General features: G+C 47.8%; 1 protein-coding gene across 14 annotated transcripts in view; it reads left to right on the top strand.

The window, feature by feature from the left end:
* Positions 1 to 16,136, top strand: part of UBR4 (ubiquitin protein ligase E3 component n-recognin 4) — a 1,723,360-nt gene that overhangs the window by 220,335 nt on the left and 1,486,889 nt on the right. For all 14 annotated transcript variants that reach the window (XM_086921716.1, XM_086921718.1, XM_086921717.1 and 11 more), the window contains exon 7: positions 10,482 to 10,606. In XM_086921716.1, the coding sequence (XP_086777842.1) occupies positions 10,482 to 10,606 (125 nt within the window). The remainder of the gene's footprint in view (positions 1 to 10,481; positions 10,607 to 16,136) is intronic.

Here is a 16,136-nt window from a genome sequence, read left to right as displayed (position 1 = left end):
AACATAGTACACAGCGTCTGCCTACAACCACTGCGGGCCGGCCGCTATGACAATATACAACCATTCCGAGGTACCTTGCGCTGCAACAGATGAAAAAAATAAGAACACTACGATAGATTTGCAAGGAGCCACAGGAAAAGGATAAAGAGGGTTTCATTTTATAATTTTGACGAATCGTCCTAAAGTCAGACAGGGTAGCTGAGTGGGCGAGCCACATAAAGGATATCCACAAGCGATACATCGTTATCAAAATACTGGCGTGAATCATTTACAATAAGGATACACAAGCACAGAAGTAGATGTCGCCCCAATTAGCGCCCGCCCAATCAATATATCACATCAGGAGTTACAATCTAGCTTGTCTACGGTATGATAGGATATAGAAGGGATCATTCTATAGCAACAATAAAGGCTCTAACGACGTATAAAAAGGACACTTGTTACATGGGAAAATTCGTGACAGGATATGCGCCCTCAAACGGTAGTGGAAAAAGGAAGGAAAAGCAAGTTCTGTAATCATTCAATGACTATGTATTAAAATCGATATCTTGATCATAGAATCAATAAACCATGTGATAAAGACATAGACGCAAAAACACAAAGAAACGTCCCATAAAGAACCAAACCCAACCTCCCGTCTGACCCAAGATATATAAGAAGAAAGAGAGAAATAAGAGTAAAGATAAGAAGAAGGCCATAGGAACAAAAAGAGAAAGGAAAATCAAGCCCCAACCCCCCACCCTGCACGTCGAAGAGGCTACGGCCCACCCCCCCCCTACTAACGTGCCTGTCGCCCCAAGAGTACCCACATAAGGGAAAAGACGGGGGAAAGACAACCCCCGGAGGAGAAGGAAGACCGGAGGAGGGCCAGATAAAACAAACAAGCAATCAATGGAATCGCCCTCGGCCACCCCTCCCCAGACCCCAACCCGACACCGCACCAACGTTCACCTCCCCAGCTGTCCAATTTAATCACCAGCATTGTCCGCAGCAGAACAAAGTAAAGAAAGAGAAAACATCTTCAGCCTTGTCCCTGTCGTTCCAGCCAGACAATAAAGTCCAGTCGAGCAGCAGCCATCTTAGACGGGAATCGCAAATGTGAGGACCGTAACCGAGCCAAACACCATCCACAAAGGTTTGTCCAACGCGAAGCCAAACAGTGCAGAACTACCCAGTAACGGTGGAAACACAGCAGCAGTACCTGAAAGTTGACCGGCCAGGACCATAGCAACAATCCCATGATGAGACAAAGGGACCCACCGAGGGGCCACAAAGTAAACACAAAGCATGGTGTCCAAAAAGAAACCTCCAGCCGACGGATAGGATCTAGAGTCCCGCAACTCATCACATCCTGAATGGGTAGCGCGGCGGCCACTATTCCCTGGGCGTCCAGTGCCGTCACATACGTCTGGGTAGACTGGCAGCCACCGTCGAGCACAGGATGGGGCAAGGCGCACAGAGCATGATGAGCAGCACCGCCAAGTGGGAGCTCAGCGGGCAATATAGTATCCAGTCGGCCCTCTAGGTCCTGGGCATTTAAACGCATAGAAGCTTGCAGGTTATTCAGAGCGCCCAGAACAGCAGCAATTCCAAGAGGTTCCTCAGCAGCAGTTTCATGCACCCAGAGGGCGCCGCCATGTTGCCGTCTTCGAAAATGTCCACCGGTGCCCATCGCAATAACAGAGCGCCAGTATTAGATCCACGAAGCACTGCAGCCGCGAGGTTGACAACCGCAAATCTGTCCCTGGCCACCAAGACCCGGCTACAATGTAGCATGCACCGTAATGAGCTCTCCGATCAGTCCTCCGGGGTCGGCAGTCCCAAATATTGAGCGCTCGGTGAAAGATGGCACCCACCGTAGCGCTAAAGAACAATAAGGCTCCCAGTGCCGGCCACAAGGCAATCGGGAAGTACAACAAAGTGCCGGCAACAATTGCAAGGTAGCAAGCGTAGAGGTGCGCAGGGCCGGGCGGTACACTGTAGCAAGAAAGGAATTGCAACAGTAACTCGCTAGCCGCCGGTCCCTCCGCTGCAAGCATCCGCTGTTGTCGAGTTCTGGAACAGCCGTCTCCGGGAACAAAGACCCGGTCGCTCACGCGCCACGCTGGAACGAAAGTAGGGGCGTATCGCCAGTTCTGCCGCAAGATATTCAGCGGGGAGCACACCATCGGAATCGGGATCGCCACCCGGTTCCGAAACGCCGACGATTTATCAGGATGGATGTCAGGATCAGCGGTGTGTCGGAAGGAAAGCGGGCGGGTCGGCGGAGCCGAGGAGTCAGGCGGCCATCATGGTTGCAGGCTAGGCTCCTCCCAGAGCCTCTCTTTTAAAATTATTTCAGGTCCGACGCGTTTCGGGGCCCAAACACCCCCTCCTCATGGACTCAAACACAGAAGCAGGCTGGGCTCACCTTCATTGTTATATTTAAATTCATCCGCCCTTAGTGGGTGTGGTCTTTGCACGTTTGCATTCTCCTGGAATGCTGGTTAACGTAGTTCATGAGGGCGAGTAACATTGTGACCTTGAGTAGGTTGTATGCCTCTGTGCAATTGGTAATGTCATTAATTATTTGTAACCTTTGAGTAAGGAAAGAGCAGGTCCTGGAACTTCAATTTTGTGCGGAGTGCAGTGCTTGCAGGCAAGTAAGTGTAAACTCGCCAAAGTCTTCTCCCACACAGTGCGCTGAAAGACGATACACCGCATGTAGAAGCTGAGCTCCTTCCCACGACAAGAGCCAGCCGTTTTCATACAAGTTTTAGCAAATGCACTTAAGCTTTCGAGAAGGGCTCACCAAAGCAACCCAACCATCCGGTTTTCTTGGCCCCTCTGAAGTTGCAGAGCCTCTTTTAAAATTATTTCAGGTCCGACGCGTTTCGGGAGGAGCTGTTTCTGATATATATATATATATATATATATATATATATATATATATAACAGCAGCCAAATAAACAATAGAGCTGGATTATGCTGTAAAGAATTTCCACCATACATGAAACATATGCTTTAGAAACGTGAAAAAAACAACACCAAAGATTGTTTTGAAACTGTTTTAATGCTGAAAAAAGCAGTATAAATTCTTACTATATCCTGAAAGCATAGAAAGCTCCCAGGCTGCATTGCTAACACACAGTCTAAAAAGACTGAAAAGCTAATCTGTAGCTGCATGCTACAAAAAACTGACACCGTGCCTTTAAGGCACTCATTACCCCCAGTATCCCATCATGCCTCAGGGGGGACAGTTGGGTCAGTTGTTCTTTCCGGCTCCTTCAGGAAGGGTCCTGGTTACACAGCTCCACTCTTTTTCTGTTTCTGACAGAAAATTCTCTCCGTTTTCTACATTTTTGACTTTACTTCGACGTTTTTCATCTAGTCAAGTAGGTTTTCTCTTGTTGGTTGGCATTTTCATCTTGATATGCCTTCGCTTTTTGACAAATGCCCTTCTTGTGGCAAGAAGGCAAAGACGGACAGCCATGAGGTATGCATCCTTTGCCTACCTGAAGACCATGATCCAAGGACCTGTCCTCACTGTGAGTCTCTGTCATCAAGAACTTTGAAAGACAGGGAGAGAATTTGAGTCTATGGCCTAGCCCATAGGTCTCCTAGAGGGAAGTCCCCAGCCAAAAAGAGCTCCCAGAGGTCCAGAGAACCTTCACAGGGCAAGTCTTCTCGTCCTGCAGCTTCAGCGTCGGGCTCGGCGCTGAGAAAGGAGCAACCGGTGGGTCATTCTTCGAAAAAACGACGTTTATCACCGTTGACGGCAGGCTCGCCATCAAGATCAGGTATGTCGTTGTCGAGATGTCTAGACCCTCCGCCATCGTCAACTCGGCGATGATCGGCGTTGAGAGATAAGACCTCTCCGCCATCGTCAACCAGGCGACGATCGGCGTCGAAGTGTGATTCCTCTGCTGATGTAAACCAGGCGACGTTCAGCATCGAGGGGTAAGGAGCCTCCACCTTCGTCGTCGTCGTCACGACGTTCGGCGTCGAGAGCTGGCTTACCTCAGTCGTTGCAGGCCAAGCGACCGCCGTCGAGAACCAGACGTCGATCGGCGTCGAGGAGGAGTTTTTCGTCGACGTTGCGACGATGTTCGGCTTGGATGGCGACCAATACCCCTCCGCCGACGTCATGTAGACATTTGATGTCAAGAAAGGAAGCTCCATCGTCGGCCACACACCACCCCTCGGCGTCGAGAGACCATCATTCCTCACGCCGTTCGCCGTCGAGGCATACAACGTCGAGATTGTCTGATCCACCGGCGCCCCAGAGAGAGTCGGCGTCGAAGGAAAGGACTCCGTCAACGGCGGAGCAGCGCCGGTCGATGTCGAGAGGCCATCATCGCTCGAGGTCGAGGCATGCGCCTTCAGAGCATTCGACGTCGAGGCACCATGAACGGTCCAGATCGACGTCGAGACCCCATGAACGAGCGCGACGCTCGGCTACGAGATCCAGGGATGGTTCAGTGATCCTAGTGACTGAATCAGCCTCCCGTCACTCTTCGGGCTCTTCCAGACCCCCGTCAAGATCCAGAAGTCCTGCCCGCAGATCTAGAAGTCCTGCCCGCAGACCTCCCACTGATGGTGTGCAGTTGTCTCCCAGATGGAATATGCACAGTTAGCGAGACTCAGGGGCTACAAGACGGCTGCAGAAGTATGTCAGCCCAGTACACAGATTTCCTCTGCAAAGACTGGTCGAGGAAGTGGATAGGCGCAGCCCTTCCAGGAGCAGAGAAAGATCGCCTGTGAGAATAGCTGCATCTCGTTCCCCTGCACAAGAAGAGCGTCAGGGAGGTCTCACGAGAGGAGGCGCAATCGTTCCCCTAGACGGGAGGTACCCGCCAGAAGATCTCTCGAAAGGAGAACTCGAACACCAGCTACTTCTCCTACCTCCTCTACCCGCTCTTCCATACGGGATTACTCCCCCCACTTTGGTTGATAGCCCTGTCTCTAGGGTTTCCCAGGTGGACGATATCAACACCTATCATGATGTCCTACAGAGGGGTGCACTGAAATTAAACATCGAGCTGTCTGTGCCACAGGTCTCCATGACAGTGATCTTTGAGACTCTTCACCAAAAGTCGGGGTCTCGTCCAGTGCTACCGTTGGTCCCAGGAATCATGGATCCTGTCAATGATGTGTTCCTGGCTCCAGCATCGGTAAAAGCGGTGCCGGCTCGCATCCAGAAGAAGTATAAGGCCGCACCCTCTGATCCGATCTTTGTGAAAGCGGACCCGCCCGCCGACTCAGTAGTCCTGGCGGCAGCACGAAAAACCCACTCAGTCTCTCCGACCTCCTCAACTCCTCCTGATAAGGACAGCAAGTTGCAAGACTCGTGGGTCCGCAAGGTCTGCAGTTCTGCCGCTTCGACGCTGAAGGTTTCTAGCGCGGCTGCGCTTCTCGGCAGGTACGATAGAGCCTTATGGTACTCAGTGGAGCGTTTTAAATCAAAATTGCCTAAGGGGGGCCAACAAGACTTCGAGGAGACCCTGACAGAGGGAAGTCTGGTGGCTAACCAGATAATTAGCACTGCTGCAGATTGAGCAATACTGGGGGGACATACATATGCCCATGAGGTATGTGCCAGACGTTCATTGTGGCTGCGCCTGAAAGGCCTCAAGCCCGATGCGCAATAGCGTATTCCGAACCTCCCGTTTACCAGAACATCTCTTTGGCCAGCACACGGATGACGAGATGAGTCGGATGAAAGCCGAGCTCGACCCCGTCAAGGCAGTCGGCTTAGAAAAAAAGTAAGAGTTTAAACGCCGTTATAAGACCAACAAAGGCAGAGGGGCTCAACAGAGGGTTCAAACCCCTCAGTGGTCCCAAAACAAGACCCAGGGCAAGACCCAGTTTCAGGGTTGTAGAGCCAGCAGAGGTAGAGAAGGTCACCAGCAGTCCTCTACCGCGACGAGAGGAGGAAACAATGTGCACTGGCTTCCTCTAGCGCCGTTGTCCACTCCAGTGGGAGGAAGTGTTTCAAAACATCTGGCAGAGTGGGGCAGCATCACAAACGATCGGTGGTGCTGAATACACTGCGCAATGGATATGCTCTTCGTTCCCGTGCGCCTCAACAGGACATTCCCCCAAAGAAATCTCGTCTGCACCAACTCGATCTGCTCCGAAAAGAGGTGAAGGCTCTTCCCCAAAAACGAGCTATAGAAGAGGTGCCTCCCTCACAAAGGGGAAAAGGAGTCTACTCCAGATACTTTCTTGTCCCCAAAAAGGATCAGGAAAACAAGTTCCGGCCCATCCTGGATCTTCGTGTTCTGAACAAGAACATAGTCAAAGAGAAGTTCCGCATGCTTGCTCTTCACCAAATATGTCCACATCTGCAAGTAGGAGATTGGATGTGTTCGATGGACTTCCAAGATGCCTACTTCCACATTCCAATTGCCATGCGACATCGGAAGTTCTTATGGTTTCTGGCGGGCAGCAAACACTACCAGTACAGGGTTCTGCCTTTCGGGCTAAAGTCAGCGCCGAGAGTCTTCACCAAATGCATGGCAGTGGTGGCAGCCTCCCTACCTAGACGACTGGCTCCTAAAATGCCCATCTCCTCAACAGGTAGAGAACGACTTCCACCTTTGCCTGCTACAGTTGCACAGGCTCGGCCTCCACCTCAACATGGAGAAGTCAGTACAACTACCAACCCAATCCATTCACTACCTGGGCTCCGTACTGGATACAAAATTGGGAAAAGCGTATCCTTCGGAGGAGAGACTATTTTCTATTCAGCAGAAGTGCAGAGTTCTACTACAGTCCCAGAATCCAACGGCGCGTCAAGTAGCGTCTCTGCTGGGTTCCATGGCGTCCTGCATCTTCCTGATTCCTCACTCCAGGCTGAGGATGCGACCTTTGCAGCAGGCTCTGGAGGATTAATGGGATCAGTCGACAGTGCTCTGGGAAGACCGGATCTGTCTTTCCCAGGTGACGAAGACCTCCATCAAATGGTGGACTCAACCTCCTGGTGGGAGTGCCTTTCTCACCAACCTCTCCAGACACAGTCTATAGTCACAGACGCGTCTCTCCAAGGCTGGGGAGCACACATGGGATGTCTGCAGATTCAAGGAAGGTGGTCCGCAAAAGAACAGACCTACCATATCAACATGCTGGAGCTTCGAGCAGTCCATCTGGCTCTGAAGTCCTTCCTTCCTGCACTTGAATCACACCCAGTTCTGATCCAAACGGCCAACACGACGACCATGTTCTACCTGAACAAGCAGGGCGGAACTCGGTCGCGTCCTCTCTCTCTCTGGAGGCACATGCAATATGGCACTGGCTGCTCGCCCGGAACCTCACAGTAGTAGCGGTGCATCTCCCAGGAGAGCTAAATATCAAGGCCGACGCACTCAGCAGGCACTTCGAAGATCATCCAGACTGGGTGCTGCACGATGAGGTGGTGGCAGGCCTCTTCCATCGCTGGGTCGGCCAGAAATAGATCTGTTCGCGGACGACGAAAACTCAAAATGCCACGCCTTTGCGTCCAGATTCCACTGGCCAGGGACAAGGGGGAATGCCCTTTTGATGGACTGGTCAGGGACATTTGCTTACGCATTTCCTCAACTGCCCCTGATTCCGAAGGTGGTGTCGAAACTCATCAGATCCAGCATGACCATGATCCTGGGAGCCCCAAACTGGCCTCAGCAGTGGTGATACCCGGACCTTCTACAGCTGTTCGTGCTTCCACCCAGGAGACTGCCCTGCAGGGTCCCCCCTTTGAGCCGGACCTGCTGACCAAGATGGGGGGAGGATTCTTCCTCCCAACCTTCCCTCACTGCACTTAACAGCATGGCTCCTGAGGTCCTACAATACGGACATTTAAATTTGCCACCTGATTGTATGCACATTTTAAAGGAAGCGAAATGACCCTCCACAAGAACGTCTTATGCGTTTAAGTGGAAGAGGTTTTTTCTTTGGTGCAGAGAACGTCACTTTGATCCCTCATCAGCACAGGAGGATGTGATTCTGCCTTACCTGCTGTACCTAGCAAGATCTGGTCTTAAATATGCTTCGATCAGGGTGCACCTCTCGGCCATTACGGCTTATAGGAAGTCTCCTACTCAGACCTCCTTCTAGGTGGAGGTGGTCAAGGACTTCTTACAGGGGTTGAAGAAAGTGTACCCCCCTGTTAGAAACCCTTCTCCTCCGTAGGAATTAAACCTAGTGTTGTCTAAGTTGATGGGGCCCCCCCTTTGAACCCATCCACAGAGCTTCCTTGCAACACCTGTCGTGGAAGTCCACAGAGTAAGTGAAATACAAGCGCTGTGTACAAAAAAAAACCCTACACAGTTTTCCATCACAACAGAGTAGTCTTAAGGGCACATCCATAATTTTTACCTAAGGTTGTCTCTGATTTCCATATAAATCAGTTTATTTCTCTACCTTCTCTTTTTTCCAAACCCTACGACCCCGGCTGAGCGGTCACTGCACTCTTTAGATCTCAAATGAGTCCTTAAATTTTATTTGGAAAAGACCAAAGAGAGTAGGATGACGGACCAATTGTTTATCAACTATGGTCCACTGAGAACGGGCTTTCCAGCTGCCAAGAGATCTATCTCCAGGTGGATCGTCTCCTGTATTAAAGGCCTTCCACAAGGCATTCCTATTCTCTTAAATGGAAAATGTTCTGTTTGTGGTGTGTGCAAAATGGTTTCCAACCTACCAAAGGTCAAGAGGAGGTAATTTTGCCTTATCTCCTACACTTGGTCTAGTCAGTGCTAAAATGTGCTTCCATAAAAGTACACCTTGCTGCCATAACGGCATACAGAAAGTCACCTGCTCAACCTTCTTTCTTTCAGCTTCAGGTGGTTGAGGATTTCCTACAGTGATTAAAGAAAGATTTTCCCCCAAAGCGGCCTCCTTCGCCTCCCTGGGAGCTAAACCTGGTCCTTTTCAAGCTCATGGGTCCCCCCTTTGAGCCAATTCACAAAGCGCGACCCTCAGAATCTTCCATGTAAAGCTGCCTTTTTGGTGGCAGTCACATCCGCTTGTAAGGTGAGCAAGATCCAGGTACTCTACGCCAAGGAACCATACATTGTCTTTCACCACAACAGAGTGGTTCTGAGAACCCACCCCGCCTTCCTTCCGAAGGTGATGTCTGATTTTCATGTTAATCAAGCCATCTTACTGCCTGCTTTCTTTCCCAAGCCTTCTACTCCAGCGGAGTTCTCTCCACTCTTTAGATCTAAAAAGGGTTTTAAGATTCTATTTAGACAAGTCCAAGACTATTAGAAATTCTAATTATTTGTTTGCAAACTATGGTTCCATCAGAACAGGTATCCAAGCCTTCAAGCGTTCCATCTCCAGATATATATTGTCATGTATCAAGCTGGCTTACCAATTTGAAAATAAATCCCTTATGTCTTCTCCCAAGGCTCATTCCACTAGGGGAAGGGCACCTATGATAGCTTTTCTGCACAACATACCAATTGCTGAGATCTGCAAAGCAGCCACTTGGAAGTCGGTTCATACATTCACAAGGCATTATTGTCTCGACTTTGATATAAGAGCAGACACTCAAGTAGGCCAAGCTTGTTGAGGAATTTAGTTCAATGCTAAAGTCCTTTGATGTTATTTCAACGCTACTCTCATTTGCCCGCAGAAGTAGAGGATGTGGTTTCTATTTGATTCAGTGCTTATGACTATTGATGAGGATCCCCTGGAAGAGAAGGATATGTTACTTACCTGTAATCCTATTTCTTTTCCCGGGTTATCCTCATCAAATTCATAAGCAACCCACCCAACACTCCGGGCAAATGAACCATAATTAAGTAATCTTATTATGCCATGACTTCCGGGTCTCAGCAAAGAACAACTGACCTAACTGTCACCCCTGAGGCATGATGGGAAGCTAGGGGTCATGGCTGCCTTAAAGGCACAGTGCCAGTTTAAGCTTGCAAGTGTTTTCATGTTCTATGCTGTTACGTTTCCAGTGCAGCCTATGGGCTAACAATGTCTTTGTTCTTTGCAGGACAGCTTTCTGCTGTTCATTAAAGAGTGTTCAAGTGTCTCCTTGTCCTCCTGTTTTCTGTGTTTTGTTGCAGAAATAAGATCTCAAAGCCTTGGTATTTCTGGGTTTCTACATTGTTTTGTGGAAAAACAATGTGTATGTGTGTATATGTGTGTATATATATATATATATATATATATATATATATATATATATATATATATATATATATATTCATATATATATATATATATTCATATATATATATATATTCATATATAATTTTTTTATTTATATTCCGGGGTCCCCACACATGAGCGGGCATATTCAGTGCTTATGGCTTTGAGGACACCCCTAGAAGAAAACTAGGATTACAGGTAAGTAAAATTTACTTCTGTGAAGCTGTATGGAAGAAAGATTCTCAAATAAGAATGCCGATGCTTGAATATTTGAGCAATCCATTTGTAAATATCCCTCTGCATACCACAAACTGCTACATCTGTGTTCTTACTCCTCTTTTTCTTGATACAAACAGATCCTACCTCCTTCAGAGTTTGTCAGAGGAGGGATCCACTGAGAACAGGCCATCTGAAGAGAAGCTGCAGGGATATGCTGCCGTTTTGGCTATTGGGTCCGGTCGATGCAAGACAAATACTCTAGGTGAATATCATCAAACACTGTCTTGTGGTTGCATTTTTTTTTTTTTGCGTTTGGAAAATATGCTGATAGCAAACTCTGATTCATCAGACGTAGGAAACAATCCAGACCTAAGATTTTCTTGACTTCACTATGTTAATAGGTTGGTATCCTGTTTTTTTTAAATTGGATTTTAAATGTCACATGTAAAATTACCAGTAGGAAACTGTGCAGCCCACGCAATTCATACAGTACATTACCATGCACTTTTTCCTGAAGCATACTAGATTATTTTAAGAGAGGCACTGTTAATCATCACCTGGCATATACCTAATATGCATATCTTCATATACTGAGTAGCAATACATCATACTATGGTTATCTTCCGCTTCCATTCATAAATCATGAGGCATGGTCCAAATTGTTGATTGCAATTTCTTCTAAACTAACCCACAGTGATGCTCCTTTCATTAAGTCCTGTAGCTGTTATATAAGTTATAGATTTTTCTTTTCTGAAGAACATGGTCAATAGCCCCAAATTCCACGAGATATTGATGAAAAGGGCAGGAACAGAGTATATAAATCTAACATTTTATTATAATAGAACAAGTCTTTAATCCAGTCTTTAATCTTTGGAGTAAGACCTCTGCAAAGGCATAGTGACACCATTCTTTTTGTAGCAGCATTGCATAGGCCACAATCATACTTGTCCCTGATGGACCCGTTCTAGCACCCCCAGCCATCGTTAGATGTTGTGCTGCACCCTCTTTTTTGAAGGAAACAGTCTTCTACTTCTGAGTAAATTTTCAGTAGATTTCTAGTATCCACATGAAGCATTAAATGCAAACAACATTCGGAGTCTCTGGTAAAAATGTTCCACAGAGCTCCCCCGACTACATAGTTCTTATAGAGTCTCAGTTGAATACATACGATGATTACACAGTCTATCAGTGGCATCATCGTTCAATTTGTGACCTCCAGTTACCTAATATTTATTTGCCTCCGCTTAGCTGAAGGCTTTGAATTTTGATTCAAGTTGTTTTTGACCTATGTATAACAATAAACGACAAGCTACATTGGTTACCAGTTCGTAAATTGGCTATCTTTAACTTAATGTGCAACATGCATGGAGTACTCCATGGTAAAGCTCTCCTAGGCTATTGGTAAATTAAATCAACTTTCACAGACCTAGCTATATTCACTTTAGTACTAATAACCAGGAACCAGTTATTGACTGAGACTAGTGCTGGATATCCCTCTGGAGGCGAGTTGTGCGCTTACAAATCCCATATACAAAAAGTGTATTCAGCGGCATTGGTTCCTTTTGGAAATGTTTGTATAATTTCCCCACATAACTCAGTAGCCTCAAATATAGGAATGTTTCACTTGTGTTGAAGGGACTCACTTCTTTGGATTGAGTGGGGATGAAACCGGACAGCGGGGTAACTCTCAATGCTGGCCTCGGCGATGCTAACGCCCCTAATCGGTAGGTTGGTCTTGGCAGTGTTGGTGCCTGGCCTAGACACTAAACAAGCCTTGGTTGCTGCAAGGGCACTGGTACCCAAGGTGTTGGTGCTGGTGCTGGAGGGCTCCAGGAGGTAATAGCACCTCGAAACTCGCTGGGGAAATTAGGCTGACCTCTGGGAGCCTTGAAAACCTTCTCTTGGACTGCTGCTACTTCGGTGGACCCAGTGGTCAGCAGAACGGTCTACTGGGCAGATGTGGTCGGTGCATGCAGACTGGTGGGAAGTGACTCTTCCACTTCAAGGGAGATGCTAACTGGTTGGCAAAGTGCAGGCAACCCTCCAAGGCTTTAGGAGGAAGCACAGCTGCTGGACGAGTTTGGTCTTTCAGTTGTCCCGACAGCAGCAGGCCGACAGGGTTTGGCGCCAGTTCAGGTGGCGCCAAACCCCTCTGAGGCCCCCCAACATTGGCCATCGCAGATGGGTTCCCCCCCGCTCCCAGCTCAATCCGCCCGCAATCTTGGCGTCATTGTCGATGACCAACTGACAATGAAGCAACCAAGTGGTCAAAGTAGCCTCCACTTGCTTTGCCATTCTTAAATGGCTTAGGAAAATTCTCTGGATGCTCTTTGTCCACCCAAAAAACTATAATCCAAGCCCTCATAACATCCCGATTGGATTATGGTAATGTTCTGTACTTGGGAGCAAGCAAGGAAGTGCTGCACAAGCTACAGGTCATACAGAACTCTGCTGCTAGATTACTCTGCAAACTACCCAATCGAACTACTATCTCAGCCTCACTACGTGACCTTCTCTGGCTCCGAATTGACAATCGTGCCAAATTTAAAGCCCTGTGCTACATGCATGAGATTAACTCCGGTGTAGCACCCCATTATTTAAAGGCCTTAGTACACCATTATCGCCTCTCCCTCCTTCTTAGAACCTCCAACCAACCCAAATTCCAAGTCCCTAGGATCAGACGAACCAGAATGGGTGGATGCTCCTTTTCCTATCTGGCTCCCTCACTCTGGAACTTTCTCCCCTCTCATTTACGTACTGAACAACACTATCTTAAATTCCGTAAAGATTTAAAAACCTGGCTCTTCAATCAATAGTCCCCTTACCACTTCTGTTGCTTAGCCTTTCATCTTTCTACGTTCTCTAGCGCCGGGAAACCTTCGGGTAGCTGCGCGCTGTACAAATGTAATAATAATAATAATAATCAGGTGCTGATACAGTTCTTGCACTTTTTGGGTCTTCTTGGTCCGTCTTCTGTTCCCAGTAGACTAATCATAGTTCCTGTTTTCAGGGATTCACCTAAATACTGACTCTAGGGTCATTAAGGGGAGTGTAAGGTAGTAGCCAATCTGCTACCTACCCCTGGGAAGACTTCACCCCCTATATGACCACCTCCTGCTAGGAGCGCCCATAAACTCTTCTTTCATTCACCTCAGGTAGCCCACCTTAGGGATGCGCCTAGCATGAGGGTGAACACGCTTTCTGACTAGTTAATTTTCCCACCTGTCCAGGTGCCAAATGGGCCTCACAGCAAGGGATGGCATCTCCCAGGTCTGAGAGATGTCAGGGGTCACATATCAAAGGCTGCAGGAGAGCTGTGAACACCTTCCCCCGGAGCAGGCATTGTTTCTGACCCCGTAGAGAACAGGTTCTCACCTGCAGGGGGTCCGAAATGTGTCTTTGGTGACAGACTGGACGATACTAGTCGGGCAGCACACTAGATACTGGTATGTTTTTCAGGGGGCATCTCTAAGGTGCCCCCTGGATGCATGTCATAATCTTGTATTGGCAACAGTACAGATTTATTAAGACAAGGTATTTGAGACCAAACACAATAGGTTTCAGTTAAAGCATTCATGTCGCTGGGGAAATCCCAGTACATATACTTAAGATGGCTTCCCTGATCATTTGTACTATCTAGAAATTGAACTAGACAGTACAGTCACATATCTGCTCGTACCGTAGGGCTATAATGCCTGTTGTAGGCGTGACCTACATACTGTAGGAAGCTGGCTCTGTATATGATATGCCACTAGAGTTCAGAGGTTCCCTAAACGTGTACAGGGCTCAATGTAAAACCCAAAGTGCTCTATTAGTGGTAGTGTGGGTGAGCAACCTTAGGCCAAACACAGAGGAGGGTCACATATTTATTGCAAAACATTGACCTATAGTGGACGCCCGACTCAAAAAGGAGGTCCACACTAATTTTTGGACCAAGATCCCCGCAATAGGGTAAGTACGTTTTTAAATAAAAGTACTTCTCACTTTCAAAAGTTGACACTTGGAACAATTTTTGAACAGTTAGAGGTTATCCAATGGGGAAAACAATATAATGGTTAAACAGGTAAGTATTACACTTACAGTTCCAGTTTTCAGGTCCAAAGGTCAGCAAGGGGCAAGTGAGTACCAAAACTGCGGTACAGGGGCGGCAGGGTGCAGAGATGAAAATCTGAGTTCGGCCCAATGCGTTTCAATGGAGACAGTGGGTGCTCGAAGCCATACTGCTTGCAAGTGAGTAGACCGGTTGCAGAGGCCAAGCTTTGTGGGTTAGGTAAAGCATGGGGGGCCACAACACAGCACCAAACGTACACCATCATCGGCACAGGGTCGGCCAAGTGCAGGGTGCAAATTCAGTTCGAGGCATGTGGGCTGCTGACTACAGTGCGCATGGGCATCCCCTCCATCCTCAGACTGTTTTTTCCGCCTTTGGGTTTGGATGTTACTATCTTAACTCAAGTAAGAAAACTTTCTACAAAGCCAAAAGGCTTTCGTCAGCGTCGGTATCGTTTCGTTCGGTTTCGGTACCTTTGTTTCGAGAGGACATCACGGAATCAGACGGTTTTCTTTCAACACTCGACCCGATCTTCGATCTCAAATGGAAAGAAGCCCATTCAAGCGGTGTCCACTTTGCAATGCAAAATACCTGCACATCGATGTCCACCCGGTGTGCAACAAGTGCCTGTCCCCGGATCACAACGAAGCCAACTGTATGGCCTGTGCCCGATTCAGGTCAAAGAAAACTCTTCGGATTCGTCGCGCGGCTCGATTGGAGTTTAAGAAGTCAGCGCCTGTTCCCGAAAACATCTTTGGGACCGAATACTAAGAGGTAGTTGATCTGGAGGATCAGGAATACCGCTCCGATCCGCCTTCGGGCCATGACTCAAGAGTATGACGCCGAAGACGAAGAGGTGGAAGAAGACGAAAACGTCGTCGAGGAGGTAGGAGACGACGTGGAGGCCCTTAGGGCTGTGGAAGATAGCTCAGGCGAGGAGCTAGGCCCAACCGGCTATACGGGGGCCGACGATGACTCACTCAATAAGGCTTAGGTCGAGGGATCGCCACTAGGCCTTACCCAAGATCTACAGTCTCGTTCTACAGCCCCGCATAAAGGCCCGGCTTCGAACATTACTAAAGAGCCATCGGTTTCGAAACCGCCATTGGTCGATCCAAAGAAATCGAAACCGACAGCATCATTGCCAAAACCGAAAGTGCAACTAACTCTGGTCAGCTCCAAGGCCTCAAACCTTACGGAGCCGAAGAAAAAGAAAATGGCCGTCGATGCCGGAAAGCTCAAGAAGGTCATGACGTCGAGCTCTATGCTGACCCTGTGGAGGAAGACTTTCTGGTCGACACCTTTTCCACTTCAGAAAGGGCAGTCAAAACCCTGCCCATGCTAAAAGGGGTCAAGTCAAGTCAAAATTTCTTTATTCGACTGACAGAGAAGCAGTCATAAAAGCACATAATACATTAATATACAATTCATTCATAAAAAAAATTTTTTTCAGCAAACACGTCTAAAAATAGGCAATTCGCGAGAGAATTAAGAAGATACAATAGTCCAGTATGAGTGTACTTAGTCAAGACATGGTTACATATATGATACAGTTCAACTTGGGATCATCCTTCCATACTTAATCTAAACTTCAGGGCTGTTTTTAAAAACTTGCAGGTAAAAAAAGTGCTATCGTCGTGCAGCATCTGAAGGTATAAAAGTGCAGGCTTAATTTGTACAAAATTCATCTTTTTAAGCAAAGGTTTTAAAAACATATTTCGTGGACTCGAATAGTAAGAAC

Source organism: Lissotriton vulgaris, chromosome 5 (genome assembly GCF_964263255.1).
Source record: "Lissotriton vulgaris chromosome 5, aLisVul1.2, whole genome shotgun sequence".
NCBI lineage: Eukaryota > Metazoa > Chordata > Amphibia > Caudata > Salamandridae > Lissotriton > Lissotriton vulgaris.
Note: the sequence above shows the minus strand (reverse complement) of the source record. Positions and strands in the feature narration are given on the sequence as shown.